This window comes from Acinonyx jubatus, chromosome D1 (genome assembly GCF_027475565.1).
Source record: "Acinonyx jubatus isolate Ajub_Pintada_27869175 chromosome D1, VMU_Ajub_asm_v1.0, whole genome shotgun sequence".
NCBI lineage: Eukaryota > Metazoa > Chordata > Mammalia > Carnivora > Felidae > Acinonyx > Acinonyx jubatus.
The window spans coordinates 52,280,445-52,296,936 of record NC_069390.1 but is presented as its reverse complement, the minus strand read 5'-3'; the positions used below and the strand labels follow the sequence as shown (position 1 = coordinate 52,296,936).

Here is a 16,492-nt window from a genome sequence, read left to right as displayed (position 1 = left end):
GATCAGCCTGATTTCTTCCCCATTTATTCTTTGCTGAGAAAACTCATAGGTTGACTTTGATGTGACTTTTTCCTCATAGGAGAAGCTCCAGGCTGCTCTGGAGAGGTTGAAGACAGAGCAGCAGAAAGTTGAAAAGCTAGAAGCTGACATCAGAGAAGAGAGAACTTCCTGGAAGGTATGAGGAGACTCTTTCTGAGAGGTTTTGGACAAAAGAATCTTGGCAGGACCTTCAGTTCAAATCACAAGGAAGACCCTTCCTCTTTGTTCCCTGGCACAGAATGCATCCAGAAGCCATTTAATTAGTTCTCCTTTTTGTCCTGTCTCTGTTGCAGTTGAGGGCTGGAGAGTGGATATGTTACAAGTACACACAGGTATTTGGAATTGAGCACAAAGACAGACTGTTTGGCAAGGAAGGGTGGAAAATTCTGTCTTCAATTCCTCTTTTCCAATGAGGCTCCAACACTTCCAGTGGAAGACACTAGGCAAAGGACCAAGATTTTCCCCCAGGTTCAAACTTGGGAACATGGTGATGCCGGGAGGCATGAGTGTTCAGTACAGCTGTCTACAACATAAACCTCATTTAGTGTTTTTGCTTTTGTTTTTTAAGTAGGCTGTATGCTCAGCACGAAGCCCGATTTGGGCCTTGAACTCACAGCCCTGAGATCAAGATCTGAACTTAGATCAAGAGTTGGACACTTAACCCAGTGAGCCGCCCGGGCGCTCCTAAATGTAAAAACTCACTGGGGTTTTGCATTTCATCCCAGGGTTGGCCTCGATAAGACAGTCTGAGGCCTGTTTTGGGATGTACTGAAAGGAAAATAGCAGGAAAAATACCCAGCTTTCTCAAAATTTGCCCCTGTGCCCTTATTCTCCTATCGGTTTGAACTCAATGAAAAATATTTCTTTTACTGGCTTCTAATCCCTTCCACGGTAGGCTTTCAGGCTAATAGACTCTTTACCTCTCTTGTGTGTCCAACCTTGCAGTACCAGATACAGACTGAGAGACAAAGGATAAGAACAGAATTTAATCAGCTTAGAAGCATCCTGGACAGTGAAGAGCAGAGAGAACTGCAAAAATTGGAAGAAGAGGAGAAGAGAATACTGGATAACTTGGCTGAGGCTGAGGATGATCTGGCTCAGCAGAACCAACTGGTGAAAGAACTTATCTCAGATCTGGAGCATCGCAGTGAATGGCCAACAGTGGACCTGCTGCAGGTAAGAAGAATCCCTCAGTCTGGAATTCTTCAAACATAGTCTAAGTTACCTTCTTTTCTGTGTCCTTGGGCTCTAATCCTGGTGTTGACACTAAAAGGTTCCTTTGGTCTTCTGGAGCCTTTCTCCATTGGAGATATATATCATGGGCAGTTGAATATAAGCATTCCAGGGGAGTGTCCTACTTTATTATTTTATGAAGTAAGGGAATACATTTGACCTTGGAGAGAAGATCTATGGTATCCAGTGATATTCTCTAGGCTCCTATTATCTTTGATCTAGTGTTGGACATTTGTCTAGTTCTTTTCATTCATCTTAGCCACAGGCAAATACATGTATTTTCAGCTTTAAGAAATATATCCTTTTTTTAATTAAAAAGTGTGTATTTATTATCACAAACTTCTCTTGTTAGATTTTTTTTTAACACAAAGAGATAGAATACTGAGCCTTTTCTTGTGAGGATCGGCACATACATGCATAGAAAGTGTTATACTTGAGTCATGTGAATCTCTGTGCAAGTGTGAATGTGTCTGTGCCAGGAAAGGTTGCTGGTGTCAGGAAAGCATGCATTGGTGCAAATCTTTATTATTTTTTTAATTAAAAAAATTTTTTTAATGTTTATTTTTGAGACAGAGAAAGAGACAGTGTGAGCAGGAGAGGGGCAGAGAGAGAGGGAGACACAGACTCTGAGGCAGGCTCCAGGTTCTGAGCAATCAGCCAGAGTCCATCACATGGCTGAACTTAAGAGCGGTGAGATCATGACCTGAGCTGAAGTGGGACACTTAACCGACTGAGACATCCAGGCACGCCACTTTTTTTTTAAGTTAAAAAAAGTGTATTTATTTATTTTGAGAAAGACTGAGAAAGCACAAGTGGGGGAGGGGCAGAGAGAGAGGAGAGACAGAATCCTAAGCAGGCCCTGTGCTGTCAGCTCAAAGCCCGACATGGTGCATGAAACCACTGGAGATCATGATCTGAGCCGAAATCAAGAGTCTGATGCTTAACAGACTGAGCCACCCAGGCACCCCCTACTATATATCTACAGACTTGAGGGAACAATTTGAACTAATGTTAAAATTTAGACAGGTTTTTTTTTTTTTAAGCATTAATAGTCTGACTATGGTCCTGAGCATGAAGTATGATGGTCATTCAGGGAATTACAGACTTTTCATATTTTTGCTTGACTTCCTGTATATCTTCTTGCCTTTCTTTGCTGGATTTCCAAACACTTCTTTTGTTTTATTCTTGATATCAAGCAGAAGGATAGTTGACTTTCATGTGTTGGCTGGTTTCCTTTGTCTCTGATGCTTGCATCATACCTTTTTTTTTGTATCAGAATCACCTAGAGTGCTATAAATAAAAGTAAAAATAATAATAATAATGAAAATAAAAAAAATAAAAAAAACCTTAGCTCCTCAGGCCCATTGTAGTAAGATAGCTTTTGCATTTTTTTACCAGGTTCTCTAAGTGATTATGATACCAAACAAATTTTGGTAAAAACTGCAATAGGTCTTTTTAATAAGTTGGGCTGGGAAAATAGAATATCCACATGCAAAAAAATGAAGTTAAACTCTTACTTCACACCATATACAAAAATTAACTCAAAGCAGATCAAAAATCTAAATGTAAGGGCACAAATTATAAGACTCTTAGAAGAAAACATAGGTATAAATCTTTGTGACTTTTTACTAGGCAATAGCTTCACAGATATGGCACCCAGAATAGAAACAGCCAAAGATAAAATAAATTGTAGTTCATCAAAATTAAAAACTGTTGTGTTTTAAAGGACACCATGTAGAAAGTGAAAAAACATCCCACAGAATGGGAGAAAATATTCTCAAATCATGGATCTGATAAGGCCTAGTATTCATGATGTATAAAAAACCTCTAACAGCTCAATAATCAAAAGACAACCCAATTTAAACATGGATAAAGGGCTTGAATAGATATTTCTCCAAAAAAGATATATAAATAGTCAGTAAGCACATGAAAAGATGATTGATTTCATTAGCCATCAAGGAAATGTAAACTCAAAACCACAATGATAATACCACCAAAAAAAAAAAAAAAAAAAAAACAACAAAGAATGGACATTACCAAGGATTGACAAAGATGTGGAGAAATTGGAACTTTTATACATTGCTAGTGAAGATGTAAAATAGTGAAGCTACTTTTGGAAAACTGCTTGTCAGTTCCTCAAAAGGTTAAAGATAGTTACCGTATGGCTCAGCAATTCCATTCCTAGGTACACACCTATGAAATGAAAACCTATGTCCACAACTAAACGTGTATACAGAAGTTCATGGCAGCACTGTTCGTAGTAGCTCAAAAGTGGAAACAACCCAATTGTCCATTAAGCGAAGAATGCACAAGCAAAATGTGTTATATCCAAACAATGGAATTATTTGGCTCTAAAAAGAAATTAAGCACTAGCGGATGCTACAACATGGATGTACCTTGAAAACATAAGTGAAAGAAGGCAGACACAAAAGTTCCCTATTGTAGGATTCTGTTTATATAAAGTCTGTAGTTGACAAATCCAAAGACATAAAAATTAGATTACTGGTTGTCAGGGGGCTCTGGAGAGGAGGCAAGTATGAAATGGTTGCTAGTGAGTGTACAGTTTCATTTTGCAATAATGAAATTGTTCTGGAATTAAATAGTGGTGATGGTAAATATACATTATAAATGTACTAAACCCTACTAAATTGTGCACTATAAAAGATGAATTTTATGGTATTTTAATTACATCTGAGTAAAACCAAAAACTATGTAGGCTTATTTATTCCTTTCCCTTGTTTATAATTCATCCACAAGCTCTTCACAACTCTTTCAATTTCCAACTTCACACAACCATTGTGTTTATGTTACTTGTCCAGGCATTTGTTTCACTTAAGCTAGCTTAAGTTGTATCTGTTTACTTGTAATAAAAACAATACTCAGTAGATAAACATTATAAATTTTGTGGGATTAACATCCCATATTTAGATAAAATCTTCAAAGAATGACAAATGGGCCAACCAAGGAACTTACTCTTTTACTAGATTAGGGAATTTGGATGTTCTTTTCCAAAATGTTAAGATATATACTATTGATTGTGGTGCTGTCCCCTCATAACCTGTCTACTGAAAGTTCTTATAACAGCTCTTTTTATCCAGATCTTCATTGTTGTTCTTTGGACATTATATGTCTATTGTTTGTTAGAGGGGCTGTTGTTTGCATGAGGGCTACATTCAATACTGACTGGGAAGAATGAGCTAACAGAGACATGCTGTATTTGAAAATGGATGAAAAATTAGATGAGATTTTAGGTTCTTTCCCTTAGGAAAGGAGGTACTTCTTAATGTTTTTGTCATAGTTATTATATTGGGTCATTTTCGTTTTAGAAATTTTGTAGAATTACACATGTATGAATGATGATAGGCAATTAAATGATGGAGTGAAGATGGCACTTATTATTTTATCTGCTTAGTATCCTTTCCCCTTTTTCTCTTAACAACACCTGGGATTTTTTTTCTGATGACACGCCAATGTGTCTATTTTTGTACATCTACTTGTTTGGGACTGAGAAAATCAACATTATCAAGGATGGATGGGTTAATCTTACCTAAATTAGTTTATCTAATTCCTATATTCCCACAAACCATGCAGTTGAGCATATGACCCAATTTTGGTCAGTGGCTTGGAGCATCAGAATGTATTGTCACAGTGAAGAAAGTTGTCCTTTTGCATGGGAATTATATCACTGAAACGAATGTAAACCAGGAGATTTTAAAGTTGCTATCAATTACAGTCTGAGAATAAAGTCAACAGACAGAGAAGAAGGAGAATTATGAGACATAGAAAGACTAGATACATGATAGTATTTGAGCTTCAAGATCCATCTGTGACTGAAATAGTACCTCTCTGGCCACATCTTTTTTTGGGGGCGTGGGGTGGGGCGAGGAGTTTAAGGCAATGCTAGTTGGCTTCTTTGTCATGTACGACCAAACTATACTAACACAGAGAAGCAAAACTATTCCTCTGATTTCGTTGTAAACCCAGCTGGTGGCATTTAAAGGTAAGGCCAAATATATTGGTATATATTGTTGAAAACAAATAAATCCATAGTGGTGATGATGTGGAAATGCAAATTAGTTGAAAGAAGTTAAGGATGTGGAATGGACTGGCTTGGTAGGGTGTTTTAGTGTTTGGGACAGGGACTGAATGAATATTGGTACCGTATTTGACAAATGGATATAAGAGAGAAAACAATTAGTTGGTGAATAGTAGGTTATATTTTAGATACTTTGAGATTCTAGTACCTGTTTCTTCTTCATTGTGTGATGTATTATCCTGTATACATGATTATAGACAATAGGCCATGATCAGATTATGTAAAGTTTGGGATCAGTGACACCTGCATGTGAGCTGAAATTTAAGAAGTGGAAGAGGTTACCAATAAGCAGTGTATGGAACAGAGTTTTGCTATATATGAACTATGTATTCTGCAGATAGAGCTAGTTTTACTTCTTTCCAACATAAATGCTTTTTTTTGTTTGTTTGTTTTTATTGGCTAATTGCCTTGACTAGAACCTCTAGTACCATAGTGTTATGGGCTTTTTTTTTTTTTTTTGCTGTTTAAAAAAAAAATTTTTTTTTTGAGAGACAGAGTGGGGGAGGGGCAGAGAGAGAGAATCCCCTGCTGTCAGCATAGAGCCTGATGTGGGGCTCAATGCCATCAACCGTGAGAGCCTGACTTGAGCTGGTCAAGATCAGCTGACTGAACCACTCAGGAGTCCCTCTAGTACCACTTTAAATAGAAGTAGTAAGAGTAGACATTCTTGCGCCTAATTTCAGGGAAAAAGCATTTAGTTCTTCATTAATTTTGAGTTTTTCATAGACTCCCTTTGTCAGGCTGAGGAAGTTCCCCCACTATTTCTAGTGGGCTGTTACTATTTTTTTTTTCATGAAGGGATATTGAATTTTGTCAAATGTTTTTTTCCTTGTGTCTATTCATGTGGCTTTTACTTTTATTCTATTAATATAATGAATTACATTAATTGTTTTTCTTATGTGAAATCAACTTTGCATTTCTGGGATAAGTCCTACTTGGCCATGGTATATAGATAATTTTCCATATTTTGCTGGATTCAGTTTTTTAGTATTTTGGTGAAGTTTACATCTATACTCATAAGAAATGCTGGCCTGTAGTTCACTTTAATTCTGATGTTTGTCTCATTTTAGTATCATAGTAGTACTGGCTTCATAGAATGAGTTGGGAATTGTTCCCTTTTTTTCTATTTTTTGGAAGAATTTGTGAAGTATTTTTTTTTTATTATTTCTTCTTTAAACCTTTATTAGAATTCACCACTGGACCCATCTGGGCCTGACTTCTTTGTAGGAAGTTCTTGATTTCCAATCTAACCACTACATGTGTTAGGTCTATTCAGATTTTCTATTTCTTCTTGAATCAGTATTGGCAGTTTCTGTGTTTTTAGGAATTTGCCCATTTCATCTAGATTATATGAGTTGTTGGCATATAATTGTTCATAGCCTTTATATTCTTATTAATTTTTGCAAAAGTCAGTAGTGATGTCTTCCCTTTTATTCCTGGTTTTAATAATTTCACTTCTCATTTTTCATGGTATGTCTGTATAAAATCTGTCAAATTTGTTGATATTTTTAAATAGTTCACTTTTGATTTCCCTGATTTTCTCTAGTGTTTTTCTATTTTTTCTTTCATTAATCCTGCGTTACTCTTTATACTCCTTGACTCATGTTTTCTCTCTTCTCCCTAGGACATGAGTGGAATCATGAAATGGTGCGTATGGGTGACCAGGAGTTGTACTTTTGTGTTCTGAAGAAAGGTTTGTAGCCATAAGAGTGATCTGATGGTCAATCAGAATGAAAAATCTTCCAAATCAGGGAAATTTGGATGTAGTATTTTTTAAATTGCTGGTCATAGACAAGGATTTAAGTGTTCCTTATCTATTGAAAATAGACGAGATTCTATGCTAGTGAATTCAGTGGCTGGAGGTCACAGAGGTAGGGCCAGTAAGGGTAATAAGGATCAGGGATTTCACTATTAGAGTCCTGTGACTTCACTTTGTCCTTGCTCTTCTTCCTGTACTCCACAGGTGCTTGTCCTATCACATGGAGGGCTTCATCAAGTCCTAAAATAGGTTATAAGGGCAGTTCCTTTATAGTTACTTTGCTTACATGGGAACATAAAAGATTAGGTCATTTGGGGAGCCTGGGTGGCTCAATTGGTTAAGCGTCCAACTTTGGCTCAGGTCATGATCTCACGGTTTGTGGTTTGAGCCCCACATTGGGCTCTGTGCTGACAGCTCAGAGCCTGGAGCCTGCTTCGGATTCTGTCTCTGTCTCTCTCTGCCCCTCCTCTGCTCATGTTGTCTGTCTCTCTCTCAAAAATAAATAAACATTAAAATTTTTTTTTAAATAAAACATTAGGTCATTTTACAAGGTTCTCTTTAGATTTCCAAAAACAAACATGAGCCCCAGCGTTAGTGACTTTGACCTTACGGATATAATTAATTTTTTCCCGTTCACACACATTAGAAGCTTCTATGGGAAAGTGTATTTCTTGTGGCTTACATTGCCAACCCACCTGAAAGCATTAAATTCCTTACAAACACATGAAATACTAACCTTTGTAGTTTGGTGGTCATACTTCTCCTTTACCAAGGGTTTTAAACTTTTTTCAGAACACCGGAAATCTCCAATGTTATTTGTGGGTCATACCACTGGGGTTCAGGCTTTGGACTAAGGCACAAGTTCACAGCCTCTCAAAAAGAGACCTATGGATCTCACATCATAGATAGGATCCTCAGCCTCACTACTGATCTATCTGCCTGGGAGCACACATCTATGAACTCTCCATGAAAGACCCACCGTGATGAATTTCCGACATATTGCATACCTTTTTTAGAGGTAGCTAAGGGTTTTTCTACACATTATTTCATCAAATTTTCTATTATGTCCACGAGGTATCAAGAAAAGGGTTAATTATTCCATTTTTAGAAGAAGAAACTGTTTCTTTGAGATGAAAACCTTCCCAAGGTCACACAGATGGCAAATGGGAAGGGAGACATAAGCACATTGCTTCTGGCTCCAGCATCAGGATTCTCCCTTCCCCCCAGGTCAGGCTTCTGAGGGAGGAGGGATCAAGTGCATCAGTAGCATGGAAGGAGAGAGGAAGGCAGCTGTGTTGTTAGGATACAAGGAAAGAGATACAGGAACAACATTTTTTTGTCATGCCTAGGAGTGAGATCTGGACACTAAGGAAGCCAAAAACTGTTTCAAGAAGACTGAAGAGTTCCTTCCATGCTCCAGATCTGAGGGCAATGCTGCGCATACATAGAGGTGAGGAGAGCCAGGACAGGAGGGCGGGTATGGGAGCCCTGTGGTTTCAGGGACTTAACTGGGGAGCTGGTATAGTTTCAAAGAGAGGATAGAAAGGAGGAGGGTTTTCAGAGAAGGAGGAATATTGCTTTAGGAGATGTGGTTATATCTAAGGGGGAATAGCTAGGTGTCCATTTCATCATCTCAATTACCAGTTTATGGTCTACCAGGGCTCCCGTCTGCTGGCCCTTCTTTGGAGAAGAGATAGGTATTGGTGCTTAATCATTTGCTTCTAATCAACATCATTGAATCTTTTATCATTTCAGAGCTAACACATGTCCAGTGCTACTGGGGTAAGAAGTTACTGGTTCTTCAAATCCCTGGGTTCTGATCCCCTTTCAGAAATTTGTGATTTCAGGGCACCTGGGTGGCTCAGTCAGTTAAGCGTCCAACTCTTAATCTCAGCTCAGGTCTTGATCTCAGGGTCGTGAGTTCAAGTCCCATGTTGGGCTCTGTGCTTGGTGTGAAGCTTACTTTAAAGAATTTTTTTGTGATTTCAGAGATCTCATGATCTTAGCCCCATGTGTTTATATATATTATATATGTGTATAATATATATAATATTATATATTTCTCTCTATATATTTAGTATAATATATATAATATTATATATTTCTCTCTCTCTCTCTCTCTCTCTCTCTCTCTCTATATCTATATATATATATAAATACATTTCTCCAGTGTTTTGCCCCCTTCCCCAACCCATAATACAAGCTCTACCTGGTCTCTTCCCATGGTCCCTCTTCACTAGATAAACCTATCTCATATATCTTACCTGATCTTATAATTTTTTTTTCCCTACAGTGGACATCACACTGAATCCAATCAACCTAAATTTAAACCTTGTCCTTTCAGAAGATCAGAGACAAGTAATGCCTATGCCAATTTGGCCTGTTAAATCTTATAATTATGGTATCTTGGGCTCCCAAAACTTCTCTTCAGGGAAACATTACTGGGAAATAGATGTGTCCAAGAAGACTGCTTGGATCCTAGGAGTATACTGTAGAACATGTTTCCGTAATATAAAATATGCTGTTAGACAAGGTACAGATTATCAAAATGTCTTCTCCAGATACAAACCTCAATTTGGCTACTGGGTTATTGGGTTACAGAATAAATTTGAGTATAAAGCCTTTGAGGAGTCTTACACATCTGATCCCAAGGTCTTGACTCTTTCCATGGCTGTTCCTCCCTGTCATGTTGGGGTTTTCCTAGACTATGAAGCAGGCATTGTCTCATTTTTCAATGTCACAAACCATGGATCACTCATCTACAAATTTTCTAAATGTTGCTTTTCTCAGACTGCTTATCCATATTTTAATCCTTTGAACTGTCCAGGCCCCATCACCCTGTGCCCACCGAGCTCCTGAACCTTCTTAGTCTCTCATCCACTTCTGTGTGGCACCTCTTGTCCTGGGCTCATCTACACCTGAGCTTACCTGCTTCCATCCTTTCTCCTTTTATTTTAGAATGTCTTTGTGCATGCTTTTCTGCATGTATGTAAAATGAATGTGCACTTTTTACCTTTTTGTTTCTCATTTAATTCAACTACCTTTATAGTTTTGTTATTGTTGTACTTTAGTAGTTGTTCTGTGGTTTAAGCCTATGTCAGTACCTTGATATTTTTTTTCACAGATTATTGAGGCTCTGTTCATTGTTTTCATATTGGATAATTTGTATTAATCTACTTTGAAGTTCACTTAGTCTTTCTTTTGTGATCCTGGATTTCTCTTAAGCCAGTCCTACATTATTTTTTGAGTGATTGTGGCTTTTAGTTTTAGAATTTCAAGTAACAAAACTATTTTTATTTGTCTTTTGACATTTCCTATTTGCTCATTAGTATAACCATATTTTCTTTCATAACCTTAACCTTAGATTTGAGGACTGCTGTTAAGTCGTTGTCTTTTTTTGTTGTAAATCCTTGTAAATATGATATCTGGATTATCTTGGTGTTGATCTCTATTGATTGCTTTTGCTCTTGAGTATGGACCATGTTTTCTATTTTCTTTGTATGTTAAACAATTTTAACATGTACCTAAAATTCCCCCAGGGGGATTGTGAATGGGATGTAAAGACTCTGGATTCAGTTAATTTTTCTGAAGAATATTTTTTTCTTCAGGTAGTTAACTTGGTTGAACTCAAATCCTAAATTCTCCCCTGCATTTTGCAGCAGGTGAAATCTCTAGTCAGTTCTTGTAGCTCTATTTGGGCTACTTGGTATCTGTCTCAAACAAGTGTAGTTCTGATTGTTGCTGAGTGTACGTACAGTTTGGGATTTCCTTCTCTGGATCTCTCTTTCACAGACATTCTTTTGCCATTTTTCAGCTGCAGATACATCCTCAAATTATTCTTCTTGCTCTTCAAGTTAATAAGTCTGTATGTTGCTGAGTTTTAATGTCCTACTTACTACTAATTGAGGTTTGCTTTCAAATAAAAACCCACAAAACCAGGAAACTCCTCCAGTAGTATTCCCTTCTTCCCATGGTCGATTACACTGTAGATTCTAGTGTTTTGTCACTTTCTAGTGCCTTCATGTTTTTTGTTTTGTTCCTCCAATTGTTCAAGTTTCATAATGTTGACATATAGGTAACGGGTACTGTTTTTTTAGAATAATACCTCTGTTTGTGGAAACAGAACAAGTTTTGTTTGTCCTGGGTATCCTAAGCTATAAGTTCAATTGTTGAATTTTAGTATTTTTTTTCTTTTTTATACAAACTTCTAGATTTTGTTCAAAGTGGTTATACCATTTTGCATTCCCACATATTTCAGAAAGGGAATAATGGGATGGAGTAGGATGGTTAATGAAGACATAGTAGGAATAGATGTGTTTTTAGTTATATCTGGTTAAAACTGGATGGGACTGGAGAGCTCAGAGTCTCACTGTGTGACGAGTGCAGCATAGTGGTATTGATTGCAGTGTTCACAAGAAATGAGCTTCCTCACCCAAGGACCTCTTCTCTACCCAGTACTTCTTCCTTTGCCAATCCTTGCACAGATCCAACATCCATGGTTTTACTCTTCATCTGAATCTCTGAAATGACCCCACATCCATGGTCAGTATCTTGGGACATTCTTAGGAAACATTAGCTTTGCAGCTGAGAGAAATCAGTGGGGAAGTCGGGTCCTGTCAAGATACCTGAAAACTTGGGCAAGCAGAACATCTGAATTTACTATGCTTCTCTCACCAAACATATTTTCTCACCAGAGCGGAGTACGTGTCTATGTTCCACATTCCAGCTTATTATCTTCTGAGTTACCGGGAAAAAGAAATCTTTCTTAGGGCTCTGTATTTCCCCTCCAGTCATTATATCTCCTGCTTGCAGAGGAATCTAATGAAATATCTCCCCCTTTGGCCCACGGATTTTTAATACTTTTTGCATTTGAGAAAATCTTAGGGTAAATAAAGCAAAAGTTAATGTGGTTAAAGTATATCGGTGGAAACAGATAAAACACCAATCCACATAAACCGTAGGAAGAAAAGAGGAGATGTGAAAAATTGATTAAAATTTATCAAATGTGGAAACAAACCCAGAGCCCATCAATGGATGAATGGATAAAAAAGATGTGAGATATATGCAATGGAATACTACTCAGCCATAAAAAAGAATGCAATCTTGACATTCAACAACACAGATGGGCCTTGAGGGTGTAATGCTAAGTGAATTTAGACAGAGAAAGACAAATACCATATGTTTTCACTTATATGTGTAATCTAAAAAACAAAACAAGCAAATAAAACAAAATTCATAGATACAGAGATCAGATTGGTGGTTGCTAGAGATGGGGGTTTGGAGGTGGGCAAAATGGATGAAGGGGATCAAGAGGTAAAGACTTCCACTTATAAAATAACTCATGCAACATACAGTCTGATGACTATAGCAAATAATACTGTGTTGCAAAATTGAAAGTTGCTACAAAAGTAAATCTTAAACGTTCTCATCACAGGAAAGAAAACATTTTCTTGATTCACTATGGTGATAGATAGGAACTTGATTTATTGTGGTGAACATTTCACAATGTGTACAAATGTTGAAACATTATGTTGTACACCTAAACTAATATAATGTATGTCAATTATACTTCAATAAAAAATGATCAAAGGGGAATCCAATATATGTTATTGATACCAGAAGAGTAACTGAATTCTATGATGTGGCAGCAACTGTGTTCAGAGCAAGAACAGTGTATAGAAGCATGATTTATCATCAAAATGTTCCATTCAATTAAAAATGTTTTTAAAATTATATATCTGTGTATCTACCTATTTATCATTCTTTATATGAAATGACTTCTAATAGATCTGAGGCAATAAGCAACAAAATAGGGAAAGTTCCTGCCTAACCTCATGAAATTTGAAGTTGGGGGTGGCCACTGATATTGCCACTGATAATATCAGTAATACAGTAGGTTTCCTGCTGCATTTCTCTCTGTTGCTTTGCACTTCTGCATATTAAATTAAATTTTTTTAATGTTTATTTTTTTTTTTTTTGATAGAGAAACAGAGCACAAGCCGGGGAGGGGCAGAGAGAGAGAGAGAGAGAGAGAGAGAGAGAGAGGGAGACACAGAATCCAAAGCAGGCTCCAGGTTTTGAGCTGTCAGCATAGAGCCTGATGCAAGGCTCAAAGTCACAGACCATGAGATCATGGCCCAAGCTGAAGTCTGATGCTTAACCAACTGAGCCACCTGGGCTCCCCTAATTTTTTAATGTTTATTTTTGAGAGACAGAGAGAGACAGAGCACAAGCAGGGCAGGGGCAGAGAGAGAGAGGGAGACACAGAATCCGAAGCGGGCTCCAGGCTCCGAGCTGTCAGCACAGAGCCCAATGCCTGGCTCAAACCCATGAACCTTGAAATCAGCACTCACCTGACTGATCCACCCAGGCGCCCTGCGTATTCATTTTCTAACTCAAGGTATAGTGGCTGAGTCCTCACCTCCAGGAGTAACCTTGTTTCAGCAAGGACTGCCAGAGAGAAATTCAAGCAAAGGAAGCCCTAGATAAAGAACTTATGGCATCTCTGTGGGCCATGGCCCAGGACTCTGGACCAGTTGTGCACTGAGTGCAACAGAAGAGAGAGAGAGGCCTGGTTTTGCTCAGGGATGCAAAAGATGCTATGAGGAAGACAGTAGGGTAAAGTCAGAAAGTTCTTTGAAGCTTAACAAATTAACGCCTGTCAGTATTAATCATGTAGGATTTCTGCAGTGCTCTCCACATAAATTCCTAACACCCTGTCCCCGGGTCTGGGAACCTTAATGGTGTGACAGTCAGTCCCTCTACAGCTCCTTTGGTGTTTTCTAGTCCTACAAGTTTTCCAAATTCAAACTCCGAGATCTCCAGCAGCTCACGCACACAAAATTACTAACTTTGCTCATCCTTCTCCTTGGGTCATTGCTGCCACCCAGAAACTGAGCTCACCTGGGAGATCAGCCAGAACACATAGGAAGGATTTCCATAAGGGGCATCTTGACGACTGTGAATAAAACAAAATGAAATGCTTGTTTGGTGTTAAATAATATGAAAGGACATCAGAAGAAGGGGCATGTTAACAATATCCTAAGACCCATGAGAAAAGAGAGAGTAGGAAAGCTTCTTTATTTTAACTACCTTTCCTCCTGTGAATGACAGCTACATTCCAGACTGACTCATTCAGACTGCAGATCCCATCAAAACTCCTTTTTTTTTTTTTTTTTTACAGTGACTTCCTCTTATCTGACCAGGTCTTTTGGGATTAAAGTTGACTTTTTAAACATTATCAGGGGCACCTGATGGCTCAGTCAGCTAAGCGTCTGACTTCAGCTCAGGTCATGATCTCATTGTTCCTGGGTTCGAGCCTTCTGTCTGCCTCTGCCTCTGTGCTGACAGTTCAGAGCCTGGAGCCTGCTTCAGATTCTGTGTCTCCCTCTCTCTCTGCCCCTCCTCCGCTTGCACTCTGTCTCTCTCTCCTTTAAAAATAAACAAAAAAAAAAATGTTAAACATTATCACCCTTACAACACCCTCCTTGTACAGTTGGCTCTCCTACATCACTGTTTGGCATGCATTCTTTGAAACTGCACAGCTTCCCTGTTTTGTTATCATTGTCATTATCACACTTCACCAATGCCACTTGACATAGAATTTTAGAATTGTTAGGGTTCTCCAGAGAAACAGAACCAATATGAAGGAGATTTATTATGAGGAATTGGCTCACATGATTATTTGGGGCTGAGAAGTTCCAGGATCTGGTGGCTGCAAAGTGGAGACCTAGGAAAGCTGGTGGTGTAATTCAGTCCGAGACCAAAGGCTTGAGAACTGGGGTGGGTAATGGTGTAAATTCCAGTCCAAGGACAGGAGAGGACCTGTATCCCGGCTCAAACAGGCAGGCAGGAAATAAAAGGGATGAATCCCTTTTTCTTCTCAGGCCCCGCAACAAATTCAATGATGCCCAACAACACTGGTGAAGACAACCTGAGTCGACAGATTTGAATGATAATCTCATCTAGAAACAACCACTTCCCAGACAGACCCAGAAATGTTTAATCTGGGCAACCTCGGGGCCAGTCAAGTTGACACATGACATTAACCTTCACGATTATTTTCCTGCTTCGTTTTTATTATGCTAGGATTTTAGAGATTATATGCTGAAAAGTATTAGATGCGTTGCCCAACGTGACACTTGAAACAGCTCCATCTTCCCAGCCTCCGTATAAAAAGCGTCATTTTTGGCCGTCTTGAATCCAAAATCTGAAGGTCAGCTTCGTTGTGTTACCACTCTGTGACAGCCCCTGACTGACCACCTGAGTGAGGTAATGCCAGATTTGCGGAGTCCTGCCCTCTCACACGCCGATGAGGACACACACCGGTCAGATTCACAGACCCCAGCGGGGGGATGCGGAACTGTAGACAGCCTGCCCATGTGGCCGCCCCAGGCCAGCCTCAAGTGCTGGTCCTCCTTGTGGGAAAGGAGGAATTTTATTCCCTCCCCATGACAGCTCATTTGTAGCGGAAAAAGGCAAGGCGGGTGTGTGCGAAGTTACACTGCTCGGGTAAGCCTCCTTCTCCAAAGGACTCCTTAACCCTGATAAAGCACGGGAGCAGCAGGAGCGCAATCCCGGGCCCATCCGGCCACGGCTCGGAAACCTGGTCATTTTCCTGGGGGGCGGGAGGGGGGCGGGGGGGGGGGTCCTATGCGGAGGCCTCCCATTGGTCGGTGGCCTCTCCTCCTGTCCTGCCTTCCCCCAAGAATTCAACTTCCGTTTTCACTTTGCTCCTCCGGGTCTCAGCGGAGATTAGCGCCTGGTTTGGGGAAAGGATCCTGACCACGTCTGCCTCTACTCTTCTTCGGGGAGGCAGGACTTCTCCCCTGGTGTCGGAAGCTGTGTGCAGTAGTTTGCGGAGGGCAGCGGTGGGGAGAAGAACCGAATTTTGGGGTGAGTCTAACGTGGGGTCTCGCAGCTGCTGTGAAGGGCGGGGCAACGCCCAGCTTGCAGCCTTCCTGCTGAGAGTGCTGGGTAGGGGTGCAAGTCGGGGGAGGGGGTGTGGGGGGCGGGGAGGGTGGGGAAGGCCGGCTGGAGGAGGCGCAGTCCTCAAAGAAGGGAGCTGTGAAGACTGGAATGGAAGGGCTTTTTGTTCTTTCTTGGAAGGAACCTTCGTTTCTCCAGGCAGAGTCTACCCTGGAGATTCTCCTTCCCATTCTGCAAGTGTGAATTGCACCTTGCTGAGGACAAGCCAGAATCCTCCATTTTTCAGAGGTAGTAAGTTCCTGCTCTCCACAGCAAGACCGAAGGCAGAAGGATCTTTGAATCCTAACGTTTGAATGCCTATCGCCTAACAATAAAGTATTTCTGCATGACTCTAGATAAATTTTCACTACCTTGGCCTGTCTGTGCCTAGGAGCTTG

At 39.6% G+C, this 16,492-nt stretch overlaps 1 protein-coding gene across 9 annotated transcripts in view; it reads left to right on the top strand.

Annotated features, from left to right (window-relative positions):
• The window catches only part of LOC106977774 (E3 ubiquitin-protein ligase TRIM34-like), a 67,128-nt gene that overhangs the window by 7,630 nt on the left and 43,006 nt on the right, over window positions 1-16,492 (top strand). For 3 of the 9 annotated variants that reach the window (XR_008290487.1, XM_053203595.1, XM_053203598.1), the window contains 5 exons: window positions 80-175; window positions 985-1,215; window positions 6,993-7,015; window positions 8,477-8,577; window positions 8,883-8,909. Coding sequence is in view for 6 of the 9 variants with exons in the window: in XM_053203595.1 (XP_053059570.1) it covers window positions 80-175; window positions 985-1,215; window positions 6,993-7,015; window positions 8,477-8,577; window positions 8,883-8,909 (478 nt within the window). In the remaining 3 variants the exon portion in view is untranslated. Of the gene's footprint in view, window positions 1-79; window positions 176-984; window positions 1,216-6,992; window positions 7,016-8,476; window positions 8,578-8,882; window positions 8,910-9,420; window positions 12,863-15,614; window positions 15,639-15,835; window positions 16,023-16,492 lie in introns of those variants that run through there. The other 6 variants (XM_015075329.3, XM_027052639.2, XM_053203596.1 and 3 more) reach the window with 6 other exon arrangements.